The sequence below is a fragment of the Camarhynchus parvulus genome, chromosome 5 (assembly GCF_901933205.1).
Source record: "Camarhynchus parvulus chromosome 5, STF_HiC, whole genome shotgun sequence".
In the NCBI taxonomy this organism is placed as follows: domain Eukaryota; kingdom Metazoa; phylum Chordata; class Aves; order Passeriformes; family Thraupidae; genus Camarhynchus; species Camarhynchus parvulus.
The window spans coordinates 29368592-29388001 of record NC_044575.1 but is presented as its reverse complement, the minus strand read 5'-3'; the positions used below and the strand labels follow the sequence as shown (position 1 = coordinate 29388001).

The window sequence follows — 19410 nt, the reverse complement described above, 5'->3', positions numbered from 1 at the left end:
CAGTTTACCTCTAAGATACACATCTGAGATGTGATTTGCAAATCAGAATACTCCATGAAGAGGCTAGTTAGTCTCTGTTTCTGAAGAGGAAGATATCCCCAGCATAGCTGTCCATAGTGAAAAGAAACTGTTGACTTCAGAATTTACACTGGAAATTGTAGCATGAGGTGCTTAGCCTTGAAAGATCCTCTGCGAACTGACAGCAACTGACTGGCAAAAAACAGTCTAGAGACATGGTAGAGCAAAAAGGAGGAAATTGGTGGCACTCTGAGAACAAAATCTGTTTTCACACAACTTACAAACAAGTTAGAAACAAAAGAAACTCTTAACAGGAGGAAGAGGGGGGTATATGGTGAAATAAGATCCCCTAGGTGTAACCCAGTGTTTCTAAGTCAAGGTTGCCAAGTTAGACATAGTCACTATTTGTAGAGGGGAGCCAAGGAAGTCATGGAAGTGGGAAGTGACATGTATTTAATGACACGAGTATAAGGATTGGTCATTTTAACAACACTGAGACAAGCAACAAAGCTCTCTTAATGTTCTTAAAAATGTAACAGTTATGTTGCATGTAAATGTAACCTATCTAAAAGCTAGGATTCAAGCTTGTTCCTGGAAGCCGTACTTTCCAGTGGCTTCTATCTGCCTTGAAGTCTTAGTAGGCAAGAATGCTCAAAATGCCTAGATGCAGACTGCATAACAGCATCTCCATTTATTTAAAAAATCCTGTCTGGAAATGCCCAACATTCATTATTTGGCTTGTCACTGGATCTTCCTTCTTTGCTTCCATTTATTGTCTGCTACTGCCTCTTTCCCCAGACACGGGGATTCTTCTGATGCTCCTCTTAGAACTTGGACATCAGGCTGAATGAAGAAATTCTTAATGAGGAGAAAGATCTTACAATATGCAGGTGTATATATGTGTATATATATATATATATATATTCCTTCAAAGATCTGAATGTCTCTATTTTCTGGTCAGCTGTGATAGAATTTTCCCAGGATTTTCCCTCAGTGAAGCCATGCTGACTGCTTCATATCACCTCCCTGTCCTCCATGTGCCTTAACAGGGCTTGTAGGAGGATCTGTTCTGTGATCTTCCCAGGCACAGAGCTGAGGCTGACAGGTCAGTAGTTCCCAGTTCCTCCTTTCTACCCTTTTTAAAGATGGATGCAATGTTCCCTACTTCCAGTCACCTGGGACTTCATCCTACTGCCATGGCTTTTCTAATGCCATGGACAGTTGTTTCTCAACTACATCAGCCAATTCCCTCAGGACTCTGAGATTCATGTAATCAGGTCCCACAGACTCATGTGTGTTCATGTTCCTCAGGTGGTCATGAACCTGATCATCCCTTAGTGTGGGGCTTAATTGTCCCTCTGGTTTATGGTCCATCCATTCAAGAAGTATGGGAGGAGAGGTTGCCAGTGAAGATTCAGGCAAAAAGTTGTTGGCTTCCCCAACCTTTTCCTCATCCATTGTTACCAGTTTGCCAGTTGTTCATCAGGAGGGATATGTTTCCTTAACTGGCACTTGAATATATTATGTGGAAAGTAAAAAAGACTGAATTTTTATTTTTCCCCTCAGAGTGTATTTTAAACCAAGTGTTGGCTTTGAATGGTGGTTACTAATGCTTTTGCCTTTGCTCATTCCAGAGAGGTCTATAGCTTTTGCAGCACAAGCCTTACATTGAGAATTTTTATAGCTGAAATAAAGTCTTCATAGAATAAAGGCATGACATTTCTTGTGAGAAAATTTCTCATTGCATGACATTTCTTTAGAGGGGATCGGTAGATTTCTAGCAAATGGTTTTCTTTTCAGAGTATGGCCCCCTAGTTAGTGAATAGAAAGTCTGCCTCCCTTCATACCATGGTAGAAATCATTGTTGTTCATTGTTGGGTTTGAAACAAAGATTTAAGAGGAAACCATTGTTTTCTTATTCTTTCCTGTTGTAGTGTGTTTGATTCATAGTTTTTTCAGAACAGCTAGTATGTTCTGTGCTACTTCAATTAGAATGTGAACTTATATATTTGTTAGGCATTTGTTACTGACATTAGGAGAGTATGCCATTAACCACCGCCAAGTACTGGAGTATAAAGAAGTGTGCAAACTGAGGAGTGGGGTATTCCTGTGTTTTTGAGGTAAGGTTTTGAGTAAGTTTCACATACAGTATATTTTTTGCTATTAATTCCCTTTCTCTTCTTAAGATTCCAGATTCCATCATCTCTCGTGGTGTTCAGGTTCTCCCACGTGATACAGCCTCCCTCAGTACTACTCCTTCAGAATCTCCTCGTGCCCAAGCCACCTCTCGCCTCTCCACTGCATCCTGCCCAACACCAAAAGTAAGTACATTTATGCCTTGCAAGCTCCATGCTCAGCCCTGTAATCTATCAGATTAATGTCTTGCCTCTGCTGAACAAGGTTGGTTCGCATGTAAGGGTTGTGTCATTCTATATAACAGATAAATGCAGGACAGTGTAGCCCGTTCCATGTGTACTGGTGCACAGTTTAACCTGTGGGTCCACCAACACCTTATGGTTACTGAAGTTTCATGTTATCTCTTGCAATATCCCATCATGAATATGCAATGTTAGCACCTTGAATGTATTTAGTGTCCTTCAGTATCCCCAGGAACATAGATAATCCTGCCACTGAGTAACAACATTAAGCAAACAGTATTTTATCAAAAAAATATATCTGCAAATTTCTGGCCTGGGCTGGGGCAGATCTGTGCCCCACTTTATTATTGTTCAGTTTAAGACTTTCAAACCAACTGGCTTTGCTCAAACTTAGATATTTGCTGCCTGACATTTGGAAACAAAAACCAACCAAAATTTAATAGAAAGTTTTAATGCCAACCTTGTGGGATTATTATTCAGTTCTTAGTGATTAGACTATACTATTTAATCACTGAGGTGAACTCTATATGTTTACTTTTTATCAGGCTTTAAATAGCATACATCAAAAGCTAAGCAAATTGACCAGTGGCAAGGCCTGTAATGTTTACCTTCAGCAGAATTCCTTTCAACAGAAGAAAACTGTCTAAATTTGCTTTGTGTGTTCGCATCACAGAGATCTTTCTGTGGCACCAGATGCTGACATAATAATAAACCAGTAGCAGATGGCAAATAATAACATTCTTCCTTATCTAACTCATGATCCTTGAAGATTATTCTGTTTGCTAAAATGATTGCCAGCATCTGCTAGTTCTTCTCTCCTACTGTCTCATTCTTTTCTCTCAGCAAACAAGATTTATGGGCAACCACCCATAGAAATATTTTGGTTTAACCTATGGGATTGTTTTATCCAGTACTTACCTTCACTTTAATAGAATCGGAATTATTCTGATGGTCAGCAAATTTGAACCTCATTATATAGTCTACTTTTCTTAAGACTGTTCAGTGAATTCTATCTGTAAGCATCTCCTTCGCTTTTTTCCTAAAAAATTGTATCTTGTCTGATAGCTTAAAAATAAAAACATGGAGCTTTTTACATTACAACGCTCAGAGCAGAAGAGCAAGACAAAACGGAGAAACTGCACTGAGCCTTGTGCCTGTTGATGAAACAAAATTGTCCAAAGAAAACCAAAGGTGACCAAGTAACAGGCATAAGTAAGAGCTCTGCTGAAAATAGCTCTAGATGATACCTGTATATTTTCAGAAGTTTGTCACGATGGGAAAGAGTAAAGCCTATCTGTTTTGAAGCAGAATGCAGTCCTCTAGACTCTCTTGATAGATTCAGAGATTATAGAAGGAATGTACTAGAAGTTTGAAACAGATTGATAATCTGAAACTGTGTTTGGGCAATTAGTGGAGGTGAGCTCATTTCATAATTAGATCATGCTTTGGTATTTCATGTTGAGACCTGCTTTTCACATATGACTGCAAAATCAGGTTTTGTTCAAAATGTGTGAGACCACACCACTTTTATAACAGGAATTGCCCTGCAACAGCTAGCTAGATGAGATTTTCTGTGGTGTATTTGATGGTGGTTTGTTACAAGCCGATATAGGGAAAAAGTAAAAAAACTTACTGGAAAATAAACTTGACAGCTGATGGCATCTGTTCCTATTACTTAGAGGTTGGATTTTACACATAAGCTTCTTTACCACTTAGACAGTTCTTGGTTCATTTTATATATTACTTTCAAAAAACCAAAGAAACTACCCATTATATTTTTGTTCAGTCATTTACAGTATCCTCAAGTTTTCAAACATCAACTGAATTTATCAAGAAATGTGGTTCATTCAGATTCTTCAAGATTATCAGTGTGTCTAAATGTCTTCAGTTGTTCTGTTTTTCCTTTTGGATCCTGACTTTCTAATAATGCAATATGAATTAAATTTATACTGGCCTCTTCCCCACACATTAATGAGAATAACAGTAAATAGAATTCAGCATCCAGGTGATGTTCTGAGGTTATTTATTTTGGTTCTTTAATCCGCAAGTGTGTACCTTTTCAATATGCTCATTTGCTGGTTTAGGAACTCATTTCAGGGCTCCAAAACATGCATATATGACATGAAACAAGGAAAAGGAAGTGTCAGGAGAAAAAAAATTATTTCTTTGATTATACTTATTTTTGGAGTGGTGGTCTAGCCACAGAGCAAGTGGCACTATATTTCTTTGTCAACTGCATATTCCAGTTTATTTTGTTGTACCGTTTTCTTGTTGCATTTTTTGTCCTAAGTGTACATGAACCCTTACATCTCTCTTACTGAATTTGCTGAATAACACAAAGCTCTGTGTGTCTCAGGAAAAAAAAAAATCAAGCTTCTGCAATGAGGGGAGCACCTCTGTTAAATGAATGTAAGTAGCAGGTTACTAATGCATGAGGATATTGGAGAAAAGATATGGGAGAACAGGTTACTAATGCTCCTGATTACTAATGCACCTTTTCATTATCATATTTTAGAAAACCTAATGCTGTTTATGTATACAACCAGATCATGTAGACAAAATACAACATTTAATTGCAAATTTGCTGTACTGTTTACACCTTACCATCCATGTTTTCTGAAAATCTCTATTTCAAACAAAGTACTAAATGATAAATATTGAGTTGGAACCTGGATATTTCAATCACTTTTCATAAATGTAATTTCCTGGTAAAAGAAGTTATTATATTTCTTGGTAGGTAGGAACTTTTTAAGATAAATTGCCATTGGGACTACTCTTTGTCAGTGATTAGGTACATCCCCAAGACTAAGCAAACCAGCTTTTGTTAGCTTTTAATAAATCTCTGTAGAACACCTTTCTTGTTCTCTATAATTGTATTTGAGTTTCAAAGAACATTGACCACTGCACAAAGAGCATTTAAACCATATTTGTAGTAGATGGATTCACATATAGAGGCAATCAAGTTTTACTCAGAGGAAAACTGCACTAACAGTCCTCCCTTTTCAGTCATTCAACCGTAAAGTTTATAGTGGTTGTGACATATTTTTATCTTGTTCAATATAGTTTTGATTGTTTAAATGTTTCACAGCTTTCTTAACATGATTAGATGAATTTGCTGAATACTCACAGAAGCTTAGAATGACACAGTGTGACTTACAAGTTTTTCTTGTCATTCCAGTAGCTGCTCAGATTCTAAGATCTCACTATGTTTTTGTCTGTGTTTGCGGTTGGCATTTTCATGAAGTAAAATGCAATGTTCTTTTCAGACACAAAAGCAGTAGGGGTACCTAGGGTAAAATACTTTAAGAAATATGGAGAATTTTTTTAATGTTTACATTAATGTTGATTCTTGGGGTTTTTTTAAGCTTACAGTATAAAACCTTTGATCTATAAATTCAGATAACGCAAAAGAATATATCCAGAGCAAATGACTGAGTCATTATTTCAAACTTTGAATTTTGTTCTACTCTTAGGGGGTTCATATGAGCATAAAAGAAAATTGCAGTTTTCAAGTTGAAGTGTTCACTTCTCCCATACATATATGATGTAATCAGTACTTAATTTTTGGCAATGTTGCATGTCAAAGTCAAAGGAAGCAGATTTAGAAGACTAAGGACAGGTTTTTAATTATTGCCAGGAATTCATTTCAGTGACAAGAGATGTTCAAAGTATTTCACTTTGCAAGATCATCAGTCTCACTGATGTTCAGTTCTTTCACTTCAATGTGCAGAGTTTCCTCCAGTGTTATCTTTGATCATAAAGGATCCTAAGGAACTTGTTATAGTACTTCTAAGATGAGAGTGTGGGTTTTTTCCATCTTGCTGCTTCATTCCCTTCACTCCTTACATTTTGCTTAAGAGAAAGTCTCTCTCTACTTTACTTGCTTGTTTTCTGTCCCTTCCCTAGCTATCCATTGTTTAGTTACACTGAACCAGACAAAACTCTCAGCAGTAAGTTAGATCCTTACATATTTTAGTTGAAATAGATAACTTTTGATTCCTGTGTAATAAAAGTCTATAGGCTCTATCTTACAGCTAAAATGAGCAAGCAAGGCTACTTTTCAGAATTTTTTCAAGTCTAGCAAAACAGTCATCTCACCTATCCACTGCTCCATCCATTAACACCTTCTTTGTAACAGTATATTTAATTCTGCTAGTTGGTTACTTTCTGTCTCCTATGAAAAACTATTGTCTTTATTATTCATAAGTAGATATTCACCTAAAGACCTAATATTTCCAATGTAGAAAGAATGACACATGTAATTTATGTAAATGTTCCAGTTGCAGAGAATTTCTGAAATGAAATAGCCTAGAAAAATACTTTAAACATTTTTGGGAAAAAAAATTGCTGATGAAAGTTGTTTCTGTGACAAAAAAAACCAAACTGATTTCAGTAATTTCTCTTGCTTATTGCTAACAAAAAATGGTCTGCCATGATCCACCACTTTAATGTGAAATGTGTACATTGACATCCACACAATCAAATGAGTTACAAATTAATGCTAAATCTAATTAATATTTATGTTTTCAGTCTATTACTTTTTCAATATAGAATTGCTATGTGAAGTAAGCACATTAGCAGAATGGAGCAGGTGGAGTTGGCAAGAAGTTTTTGTCAATTTTTGTTGTTACAAATTTTTCAGTAGATATGTTCAATATTTATCAGTAAAAGAAAAATCAGGTTCCTTACCAGAAATTCTTAGCTAATAATGGGACGGTGGTGAAGGCGTGTTTTTGTAAGCTATATTGGTATCCACAGTGTAGATATTTTGTGTTCATTTGAGTGCATAATATTTTTTTCTTCTTGAAACTTACTGTTTCTCCTTAAGGTGGTCATCAAAGTAAAATATGGCAAGTATGTGAATGTATTTTAAAGTTTGAATGCATACACTAAATTTCCAAGTGAATTTTGTTTTGTTTTTATTTTTGAAGTTAGCATAGCTGAAGTTATTCTACGTAGGAACTTGTTTGAGTAAGTAGCAAGTGCTTTGCCGTGGCTGTTTAGCTGTGATTAGGTTGAAGAGCATGGAAAAGTGCAAAGAATGTTTCAGATTGTTAGGATGATCTACATAGGTGAGATCACACTCCAAGCACTGTTAGGGTTTCTTGTCTTTTTTTTTTTGATACACACAGATGTAGTTAGATACTTGTTCCTGCTAAAACTTCCAATGTTTTCATTATTATTTTTGGGTTTAATTTCCTCTTAGTTTTTTTCAATGTACATTCCAGGATTACAGAAAATCATGTTTAGTAAAAAGAGATGCTATTATAAAGTGTATTGGAGTAGAAAGTGGCCCCAGTTGCCTTAGGATGAATCCTGCTTCCTAAGGCACATCAATCTACTGTATCCTCCTGGGTTCTTCTCAGCACAATGCAGCAGTGGTTTTCAGATCAATTACTAATTAAGATACCAGAATATTTTCATATATTCTTTACCTTTTTCCTTCATTGTTTAAAGTGTATAGTCTTGGCAAAACGTGTGGATAATGCAGCCCTAGCAAGTCTTATGTTTAGTTTACATTTTGGTTACAGACCCTGGTAGTTAACAACATGCTGCAGCTTCAAGAGCAAGACATTTTAACTGAGGAAGAAGCAGCTTGGTTGCTTAGGATATTAAAAATCCCTCAAATACATCATAGTTACTAAAATCCTTTCAAAAATGGAAGATACACTTTAGGAAGGTCAAAAAGTTCAGGGATAGACTTTTGGGCATTTTTTATTAGCACCAAAATAGACCCATCAACAAGTCAACTCTGGAGAAGACAGACTGGGGTAAAGTGCAGGCTGAACATTGGTTTTCAGTAGAATTACCTATTTGTCTTAGCTGTCTTTATTGAATATGTGTGCTTCAAGTAGTTCCTTATTTATTCATACCTGAAGTCGGTATTAAATAGTATAGCAGCACCAAAATATAGTTCTCTTCCCTTAGTCATGCTGAAGAACTGTTTATTTTAGAGTAGCTGGGAATTAGCTTCAGATCCAGAACAGCCAGAACAATTCTTGCAGTCACAGAATCAGCTGCTTTTCAGGCCTGTTATAGATTGAATATACAAAGAAGTTCTCATGTGCAAAATTTCTCTACATTTGTATGTCTTAATTACTAGTTGATGTTTATTAAGCTACAGAATTTCATTCTTTTCCTGAGTCCAATGAAAAATTTCAAACAGGTCAGGAAAGGTTACTCAGTCTTTCCCTAGAAATACTTTTTCTTTTCAAATTGTAACTATTCTGTATGTGTATTCCTTCAGAAGAGAACAATCTTTCAGTACATCCTGGCTCACACATGCATTGCATGCGTTCTAGTCCCTGTATGCTAGCACTGCATCAGATTTTTAGTTCCTCCTTAAAATGTTTTTTTCAATTAACTTTGGGAGCAAGAGTTTTCATTTCTTACTATGCTGTCTTCCAAGGCCAAGTGTTATTTTCAAGTTCTGGTAACTTCAATTTGTCATTTCTGTAAGATATGGAGAAGATGTGCATTCTTGTCACATTAGAAGCCTTACTGAGATCTTTTCAGTTCCTATCCAAAACAAATCTCTGGTTTGAATTCTGATGTAACACAAGATGAGCGTTTTAGTGTTTGTTTAATGGTTTGAGTTTCTTTGACCAACAGCTGTGTAGTTACATCTGACTTTTATCCAGTGTCTTCAGTTAGAAATTACTGTGAATGCACCTCTACAGAATTGTTTGCAGACTACATTTTCAATATATCAAGTTCTGGTTTTGTCACTGATGCTTATTAAGTTTGTTGGCACCTGATGATCATTTTTATGTCTTGCTGAAGATGGCATCAGAAAAGTATTGGCTTCCCTTTTCCATTCAGTCTTTTTTCTTTGGGGCTCTTGGTTCCTATTACATATGTCAACTGACTAAATCTTTTTTCTTCGTGAAAAATGGTTTACACAGGAAAACTCTGCATCCTGTAGGCTGAATTTTCATATAGTCTTATGTCTGAAGGAATTTGGTTTTCTTTTGTTCCTCTTCTTTAGTATCTTAGTCCATTCATACATTAACCTCATTTAAGTAACAGCTCAGCTTCTGTTCCTTCACTGACTCTTGATGTAATAAATAATCCACATCATTTATTGCTGTGTTCTTTTCTGATGAAATAATCAGCAGTTTTAAAAATGTACCTGTTAGGATAAACAGCAATCTTCTTGTTGGTTCTTTCTTATTAGACAATTTAATGATGGTGTAGCAAAGTTCAGTGCCAGATGTTATAGGAGAGATAGCTGATGCTATTTTAGAACAAAAAGGGTTTAATTCACCCTTTCATATCTATGTATTCAAAGGCATAAAGATACATGCATTCAGTAGTCTGTCCAGAATCCATATGTGCGTACCCAGCTGGTCTGGTCAGGATAGCTTGAAATGATGGAGAGGATGTGGAACACCAGCTATGACCTTCTCCACAACTTCTCTAGCATTCTTCTTATGCCAGTATCCTTTAGGTCAGTGTTGGATGCATCTTTTATACTCTTTAGAACCTAACAGTAAAGGGGATATTTGTCTCTCCATTTGTTTCCACCTCTTGAATATGTTAGATTTTGTTGCTGTACTGTGTTCTCCTTATGTAAATGTGCTCTTTATCATTCTGATTTCATCTCAACAGCTCAACTCTGTTTTGGTCTGTAAATTATTTTAGGTTGTCTGATTTTACTGCTTGGGTATCCCCAGAAGCTACATGAAGTGCTGTGAACTAAATGAACTACCAATCTGCATGCCATCAACATTTTTATGCTTTCTGGTGCTTCCCCATCCATATATGTCCTTCCTTTTCTCTGCCACCTTTAATATATCTCTTAGACATTCAAGGAGGGTTCTTATGCTGTTCTATATTACCTTGCTCTTGAAGCAAGCATGTCACAGTTTGATATTGTATCATCCGTCTACAGTTTTGCATCATCATCATCATCGTCTGCATTTCACACACGTGTGCTGGTTTTGGCTGGGGCAGAGCTGGTTTGAGGCTACACAACACTACAGCAAGCAGCAAAAGCAAAAGGCAGTCACTAAGGAGCACTAGACTAATACACAGTCACGCAAGTGAGCCCCATGAAAATCACAGTAGCCTGCTGATTATTAGTTGAACAGAAATAACAGCTATAAATGCAATCTAGCGCATGTCAATCAAATCTGTCATTATCTCAAATGCTTTGAGCCCCATGTATGGTGCCAAAAAGACTCTTGCAGTTTAACCCCAGCTGGCAACCAAGCCCCCTGCAGCTGTTCACTCACTCCCCAACCAGTGGGATGGGGGAGAGAATCAGAAGAGTAAAAGTGAGAAAACTTGTGGATTGAGATGAAGACAGTTTAATAGGGAAAGCAAAAGCACACACAAGGAAAGCAACACAAGGAATTAATTCATGGCTTGCCATGGGCAGGCAGGTGTTCAGCCATCCCCATGGGAGCAGGGTCCCATCACTTGTAACAGTTGTTTGGGAAGACAAACGCCATCATTCCAAATGTCCCCACCTTCTTCCCTCAGCCTTACATGCTGAGCATCACCCCGTATGGGGTGGGATATCCCTCTGGTTGGGGTCAGCTGTTCCAGCTGTGTCCCATCCCCAGTTTTTGTGCACCCCCAGCCCACTTGCTGGTGGGGAAGAACAGAAAAGGCTTTGATGATGTTGCAAGAACTGCACAGCAGCAGAAAAAGCATCCCTGTATTGTTGACTGTGTTTCCAGCACAAATCCAAAGCATAGACCTGTGGCAGCTATTGTGAAGAAAATTATCTGCACCCCAGCCAAAACCAGCACAACAGGCAACTGAAGGTAGTCTAGCAGCAGGCAGTTATATGTTCCCAGGAGCCAAAACTGATATTTAGGCTACTAATGCTCTTTCAAGTCATGCATACTCCAGTGATTAATGTATCATCTGCAGTAAAAGTTTGCTGGTTTCATCACAGGAGTAACCTCTATCTGATGCAAGATTTGAGAGGATAGCAAGAATCTGAAGCACAGATATTGCTTTTCTCATGATGTAAATATGCAATTTCCTTCAAGTGGTAGGCTCTTTAGCAAGTGTACTAGTGGTTTCTTAAGTCCATTTTCACTTTTGGAAAGGGTTTTAGGAAATAGAGGAGTTGAAAGTAAATGGCACCTACTGGTTCTATGATCTTAACTCCTATTTTGAGCAATATCTAATATTATTTAACATTAATAATATGTAATACCATCAAAGATCAGCAAACTAAAAATAGTTTTTCCCTTCTGCACAGCTGTCTCAAGCCTTGTTTTATAACCTCACTATCTCATTGGTCACTCTACACTCAGTTGCCTTTTTGCCTTTTAACTTAAATAGGCCAATCCTGTCTTGTATTCTTTCCTCAGCCAGACAAAAGGGTTGTGTAAAAATTTTCAGATTTTATTTTCATCAATTAAGTCAAGTTCCCTCATTTTTGTCCTTTAAAACAAACTCATTCCAAAGTCTTATATGCTTAAATTAATTGCCCCTAATTTGCTCACAAATTTAGTTTCATTTTAAAAGGCAAAACGTATATTATCTCTTTATAAGGGGCATTTATGAGTAGGGTAGAATTTGATTTCTTCAATTAGTTTTCAACAGTTTGTTTACTTCTTTGAAAGGAAAGGAAGTGATTTTTTCTATTTCTGATTGCTTCCATGCCATCATTGCACATTACTGGATATGAATTTCTGTAGGCGTTTATTGATATTTACATTTACTGAATCCTTCATACATTTCAGGGTGTTGCTTTTTATTTAAACTAGCAATAGTAAAGTCTATATGGAAAAAGTCTATGAGAAAGTAGGAATCCTTAAGGTGAGACATTCAAAGCTCTTACAGTTGGAACATATTTTTCTCCAATGCCTGTGTTGGAAACAGGGCCTCCCACTTGATAACCTCACAGTAGATTTGTGGAAATGGTTCTGTAAGAAACAGTAACAGGTTTGGCAAGATTTCAAACCAGCTGCTGACTTTTTTTCAAATCTGCACCACCCATTGCAGTTTATTTCTTAAGACTCCTTTTTTTCTTTTATACATAGTTTTTCAAAATGTGAGAAGCACCTTTGAGCAAGTTCTTAGGTGTTTGCATGGCAGTCCTGTGCAACATGGTGTTTGCTTTATGAAGTTTGCAGACAGCCTCGTTGGACAATGGTTTCATGCAACAGCACTGTTAGTGTGGACAAGATTGACCTTGGCCATTTACCAGGTTATTGTTAGTACTTGGCCACTTAAAGGTCATATTGTTTTAAGCTTCTGCCAAGTGAATTGCACACCAGATCTTTCCACCTTAACTTTATCTTCTGATATTGTTCTCCCACTGCTTTAATTATTTCCTGTGGTTTTAGTGGGTACACCCTTTTCCGATATCCTTATCAACCCTTCCGCTCCTCTTTGATTATTGGGCTCCTCAGGATGTATAAATGTGAGGAAATATATGTGACAAGATGTGTTTACACACAGCCCTGTCTAGTCAAAAGGATAAAATGCAGGCTGTTACAGATATTTGAAAAGAAACCTTAAAGGTGCTTGTCCTCTTCCCTTTAAAGTCCCACTGCTCCATCTGTTTTTAGAAAGGTTCCTTGTTACCCTGAGCCCCAATGCAAACATTTCTCCCTTAATTTTGATGGGAGAAGTGGTCAAAGAGAGCAGATATTTGCTTTATAACCCTACCAGAGAGCTGGTTTGTGTTACCTGTCCCATCATCAGGTCACTTCACTTCTAAGTGATTTCATTGGTGCAACAGTTTTCTCAGCGACCATGAAGGTATCTTTGATAGGAGCTAGTTTAGTGTCTAAAAGTGTTTAAAGGACAGCGTCCACCACTGTATGTGCTATAACCCGGTATCTGCTGCAGCTTTTAAAACTTAAGTTCAGCTCAGGACAGCAAGGCAAAATAGCAGATTCAGAAGTGAATTGCCAGTTTGGAAAAGGTGTATAAAAAGAATACAGAACTTCACCACCCAAGACTAGAGCATTTTTATTTTTGCCTTAAATATGACCTTTCCTTCTTGCCAAAACAGATTTCTGATATAAGGAATAGGTGTTTGGGTTTTGAAAAACTCTACCAGGACCATGAGGTGTGAATTCTGCTTTCTTTTGTAGGGAAACTCTAGAATCACTGAGGCTGCAGGCATAGGTGAGGAGCAAAATGTGCCAGCAGACAGTAAAAAAATGATAAAATGGGTCTGAAATGAGAGGATTGAAAATACTGAATTGAGGAGAATTGGATGTAAAGGTTGAATGGTAAAGGTCTGATATAGACCAAAGCGGTATTTGTGACTCTTGAGTGATGAGACTGCAGGACTTAAAGTGTTTAAAGAAGAGTAGGAAGTAGCTTGGATGCAACAATAGCATTATGAGAAAAGGAAGGGCTGTGGTCAGGAAGAAATGTCTGAAAGGCAGCCTTGAGCCGGTAGGATAATTTGCAAAACTTAGCCATGTGACGGGAGAATTATCCAACTGTTCACTTTAGAGTGACAGTAAGGACCAAGCTCTCATATGCCCAGATTTCTAGTTTGGATGAGATTTAGGACTTTGAGTCACTACAAATAGAGGCACGCTATGTAATATTTGTATTTATTGTAGTCTGTCTTGCCCTGGCCATGCATTTACCTATCAAATTTTAGATTTTATTTCTGAACATTAAATTTCCCTGAAGTCAATAGATATTTTTAAAGAATTGACAAATGTTGGTGTAAAATTACCTGTGTACGAAGTCTCTTGTGTAAGGACATGGTTACATTGTCTTTGCTATTATGTGTGTTAACAGAGCATTTGATCTAGTGATGATACAAGTTTGAAAACAGTAAGAAAATTGCTGTGCTTTTTACCACTGCTTGTTCCACCTGCACTGTGTTTATTCCTACATCTGCATGTGGAACAGTGTGAGTAGTAGTGCCCATTTGAAAAAAAAAATTGTGGGGAGTGTGAACAAAATTGTGAGATGGTATGATCAATGATGTTTTATTGGCATCCATTAGCATTCACATACATTACACTTTTGTTTAGCGTTAGGGTTTAATGTTATCAAGAAGTGCAGCAACCTTAATAAAACTTTTATGCCAAACTGTGGTGTAATGCACAGACATGAATATGTTTATTGTTTGAGAATGTATGTCATTTTTATAGGAGCCTGTATTCCCTTTGTTTGAAATATTCCCCATTTAAGAAGCCCCCTCTAATTGGTGTTTGTCTGCCATAAAACCGCAGAAGTAAAAATACTTTCAAGTGCAAATCTCTTTTTTATGCATGGATGTAAAAGTTATACATAATGCATTTTTTAGCTTAAATTGATTTGCTGCTATATTAAAAATGTATTAAGCTCTTTGTTAGCAGTAGAAACTGCTCACTTGATGTAGAACATCGTTCTTATCAGTGAATTCAAGTTGAAGTTTGGATTTCTGTCAATTTTCCACTCTTGATTGGGCAAGTAAGGGTTGTAAATCATGCCACCTAGACCAGTCTTGTGTTATATAATATTTGGAAGTTGACAGTCACTGTCCCCACCATCAAAGTTGTTCAGAAGTAGTAGGTAATTACTTCACTAATTAAAATGACTTCTTGCCAGGCATGGAATATTTACAGTTTCTTTCTTTTTCTTCTTACTTGGATGTCACTACCCTTCACTTCTTTTCAGTTTGTTGCATACCTTGAACTCGATTAACATTCTTTAGGGTCAGAAAATGCATTTTCCATCTTCATGAGTTTAAATCTCCTTTGTATTCAGCTCCCTTTTGTGATCTGGCCAATACATAAGATTTTTTGTTCCTGGCCAACTGATGTGAAATCATTGCCAGTTGAGTTAGTTTTGAGATATGTTTCTCTGTTAATATCAACTGTGTGAGAACTTGTGTGAGAGATTTCAAGAACATTTATTTGGAACATAATGGTATAATAATATGCATAGCATAGCTTTTGTAGTTTCTCTTCATCAACTGTACCTCCTTCTCTTGTTGAATGCACTTTATCAGCTGGAGAAATCTCCAAGCTTTTGATAACAAATTCCTGATGGCCTCTAAAAATCGCAGTTCTTTATATGTTGTATTCTTTCAGAGCTCCTTCATGTGGGGGCTGTTTGAATATATGCTGACTCATATTTAATTTCTCCTCTGGTATGGTTTAATGTTTTTATCTTCTTAATGCATTTATCTTTAGGATCATTTTCATATTTTTTTTGCACATCCACCTACCTTTTCACTGAATCACAAAACATCTCTTTAAGCTGGACTGGAGCTTATCCTATTGTTTTTCTTCTATATTTTCCTTGGTTATTTGAATGGCCCTTGGGGGTAAAAAAAAAATAAAAGCAATTTCAGGGCGCATTGTGGAATTCTGCTGAAGAAAGTGAATCAAAGTAGCAGCATCACATGTGCAGTTTTGTTCTGTATTTCCAAAACTTATCATCCTTTTCTCAGCATGATGCCCTGCCCTTCGAGATAAAACAACTGGAAGCAAATAGTGGCAGGTAAAACTGAAAAAAAACCCCAAGGAAGGTCTTATTTTCTCATGGAATGTACAACTTCATAAAATATTTCATAACAGCATAGGGACTCACATTGACAAATATGATGCAAGCAAGTTTCATGATTTGGTATTCAGTAGAGGATCTTCGCTCCATTGCACTGCACATTCCCTAAGGCAGCAATAAGAGGCAATGGCTAGAAACTGACAGGGACTGTGTTTGTGGAAGGAAACAGAAAATGCTTGTCATCACAAGTTGTCAGGGATATGTGGTATAACATACCTGCCAAAACATCTCTTTGCAGACTCCATGGTGTTCTACAAGTAATAATAATAATGCTTTTCTTTATTCACCATTCATTTTTGATCTCTGCAGCAGTAATCAAGTGGGAGAACAGTTATGTTTTTCTTATGTGTACAGCAAATAATCTGAACCTGATTTGGATGTTGTATAGTATAATCTCTTACTTTTGATTATCATAATTCCACCATTGCATGCCTAGATCGTTGAATAAGGTACTCGATAACTTTTTAAACTATTCCTGTAAAAAATTTCTATTGTGAGTTTTGCATTTGTTCAATTTCAGAATTAAGTAATTTAATCATATCCAAAAGATGATGTCATTATGAACCATTCATATGTTGATTTTCGAAAAAAGTCTGACAGAGGTTTGGCTTTTTGGTGAATGTGAATGGGAAAACACTCTTCTGAAAGACTTGGGTCCTGAAAAAATTCCAGTTTCTTTGTTGGAATGTAAGCAGGGAAACTTTAGGGTAGCACAAATGGAATATATTATCAGAAAGGAGAAGGAGTCTAAGATGGATAGTGTTAAATGTTTGAGGCTATTTCTCCTGTTGTGGAACTCTTCCTTTCAATAAATCCAGCAAAGGCAGAGTCTCAGATCAGGTAATTGTTCAGAGCTGTTCTTCCCTTATGACAAGTATAAGTGATAGATTAGATACATTAGATACGTATTTAAGGTTAGGTCTTCTAAATTCTGTTTTCTGGAGTAAATGAAGGATGAAGATAACTGGTTAATTTCTCATGTGCTCTATTAAGTAGAAGGTAGTGGAATAGCACTGAAACCATATGAGGCTTCTGCCTAGAAAACATTTTGTGTTCTCTCATCTTCTAACAAATCCACTAACCATATTTGAGCATTTCTCTTTGCTCACTCTTTGGTTCTGGTTTCCTTGCTTCCTAAGTTTTCTTCGACTGGCTTCCTATCTCATTCTGCTCCAACTGTAACTTCACCTTGTTCTTCAGATATAAAGATAGGGATAACTGTAGCTAATTTTTAGCTATTAACTCCTGCTGTTATTCCATTGTGAATAAGAAAGGGATGTAAATATAGTGCATTTATGAGCTGTCAGTGCATTATACTCTCCTAGTTTCCTGGAATGTTCCCTACACAGCACCCTTCTTCCTTCTTTACATGAAGTATCTTCATTTGTCACCTTCAGACCCTTCAAAACCTTTGTCACCTTCAAACCCTTAGGATTTTTGGGTAACATTTTTCCCATAACTACTTGGTGTTGCTCCTGCCTCATCTTTAAACCCACTTATTTAGTTTGTGTTGTGGTATAGATACTTTTGATTTAAATGACTTACACACATTTTTCATCATAATCTTTTCTATTTACCAGTGTTCATCCGTCATGGGGTTCTTGTGTTAACTGAGTTTCTGAAAAACAAGGGATATATAATCCATGCCATTTTCTGAATTATAACTTCTAGATCTTCCTACAGTTGACCAGAGAAATATAAGGATACATCTGAATTCCTTTTTGTGGTATTTGCCATGAAAAAGATATGGGTGTTTATTCCTGTTGTCCCTTGCCTTCTTGGTAATACCCTATTTAACTCCCAGAGCAGATGTGGTATTGTTTGTGCAATACTCATGTAATTCTCATTCATCCCTTGAGAAGCATTCAAGTTGCACTCTGCAATGTTCCTGTAGAAAACATGCTGTCATGTATATTAACTGTGCTATGGATGTAAAGCAAGACTTAGACTTAGACTGTCTCCTTGTAATTTATATATGCAAGCATTTAGAACTTCATTGCTCACAGTGTACACATTGTGTATGTATTTCTACATATGTTTGGAAGAAAGACCAAATAATATTAGCTATATGCACCTGTAATATCTCCAGTCTCATTTCTAACTGAATCTTAAACCTTCAGAACAACTTGAGCAGCCACAATTGGTGAGTAATGCAAGAAAAACTTTTTCCCTTTAGGGCAGTGCATATTGCTGTCACAACTTTTCCTCAAGTTTCTGTGTTGTGTATTACTTTTCTTAATGCCCTAGTTCCATGTCATTATGTGAGATTATAAGCATTTATTTTTCCCTATTTCTCATTTTCCAAACAAACCTAAATTTATTATTCATTTAAAAGTTTCCAATTGATAAAATGAATTGCAGTTCTTCTAGATTGTGAGTTAGAGCAAAGATGCTTTCCCCAAGATCCTGGTTAGGTACTACCATCTCAATAATAAGACAATGTTTTGTTTTTGTTCAGATAAGGATCTTTTTCCAAATTGAGGTGCTCTTTTTTTTCTCAATTAGGAAGTACAAAGCTAATATGTAGTAACTCAGTTACAACTGCATATATTTTAATTGAATGTGTCTTCTAAAGGAGACATAATTTCTTTAAGAATGGCTGTTTCTTCTTGGTCTGTATACTAGTATTGATTGGAGATTTTCTTGGAGTCCCATGATAGCAGTAGTGGCAGTGTTTCACTTGAGAGTTCAAACTGGATGCTATTTTAATGCTATAAGACCAGGGAAGGAAAGCAAAAATTAACATAAATGTTTCCGGTGTATTTTGCTAATGGACATACTATCAGAATTAAATACTTTAATTGTTAAAATATTGTTTTCTTGAGAATCAAATACAAATAGAAAAAGAAAAACACTCAGTTGACTGTTTTTTGAAGAGGAATTTCTCTGTTTTGCGTGGGTCAGGCAAAACCAAACAGGACAATTTGACTTGTGCCTTGCTAGTGTGCTCCAGAGAGCATAAAGCACAGTTGAATTTCCATGGTTCATTCAGTCTTTGGTTTCCTTGCTAAGATTTCTTCAAGCCAGTTACTGTGATTTGAAAAGGTTCACCTCAGTTGTGTGGGATTTTGTTTTAGTTAAGATAATAAGAACTTTCAGTTCAGTCTTGGCTCAGACAAGTAGGTTGTCACGAAAGTAATTTTTATTGTCTTCTTCCTCTCTGCTTCAAATGACACATGTTCACTTTAATGGTGAAAGAGGTATATTTACCAGATTAAGAAATTCTGAAAATAACTTTTGCCGTAAATGAATGCTTTATTTTGCATGCTTCTAAAAATACGAAGCCAAAATTTTGAGCAACTACCTCATTTGTTTCTTCCATCCTCTGCATCATCTAGGAAAAACCATATATGATAAAGGAAAAGTAATCAGCTAGGAGATGTTGGGGGTCATATACACAGATATTTAAATATTTTAAATAAAAATCTAATATTGGTCTGGCATTAAAATTTTCTGGTTGGGCAGCATAATTTTTAACTGGGAATCATGATAGCAGTGGCTAAAATCTCTAGGCCTGGGT

General features: G+C 36.5%; 1 protein-coding gene across 6 annotated transcripts in view; it reads left to right on the top strand.

The window, feature by feature from the left end:
- Positions 1 to 19410, top strand: part of GPHN (gephyrin) — a 268694-nt gene that overhangs the window by 176510 nt on the left and 72774 nt on the right. For all 6 annotated transcript variants that reach the window (XM_030949405.1, XM_030949403.1, XM_030949401.1 and 3 more), the window contains one exon: positions 2205 to 2339. In XM_030949405.1, the coding sequence (XP_030805265.1) occupies positions 2205 to 2339 (135 nt within the window). The remainder of the gene's footprint in view (positions 1 to 2204; positions 2340 to 19410) is intronic.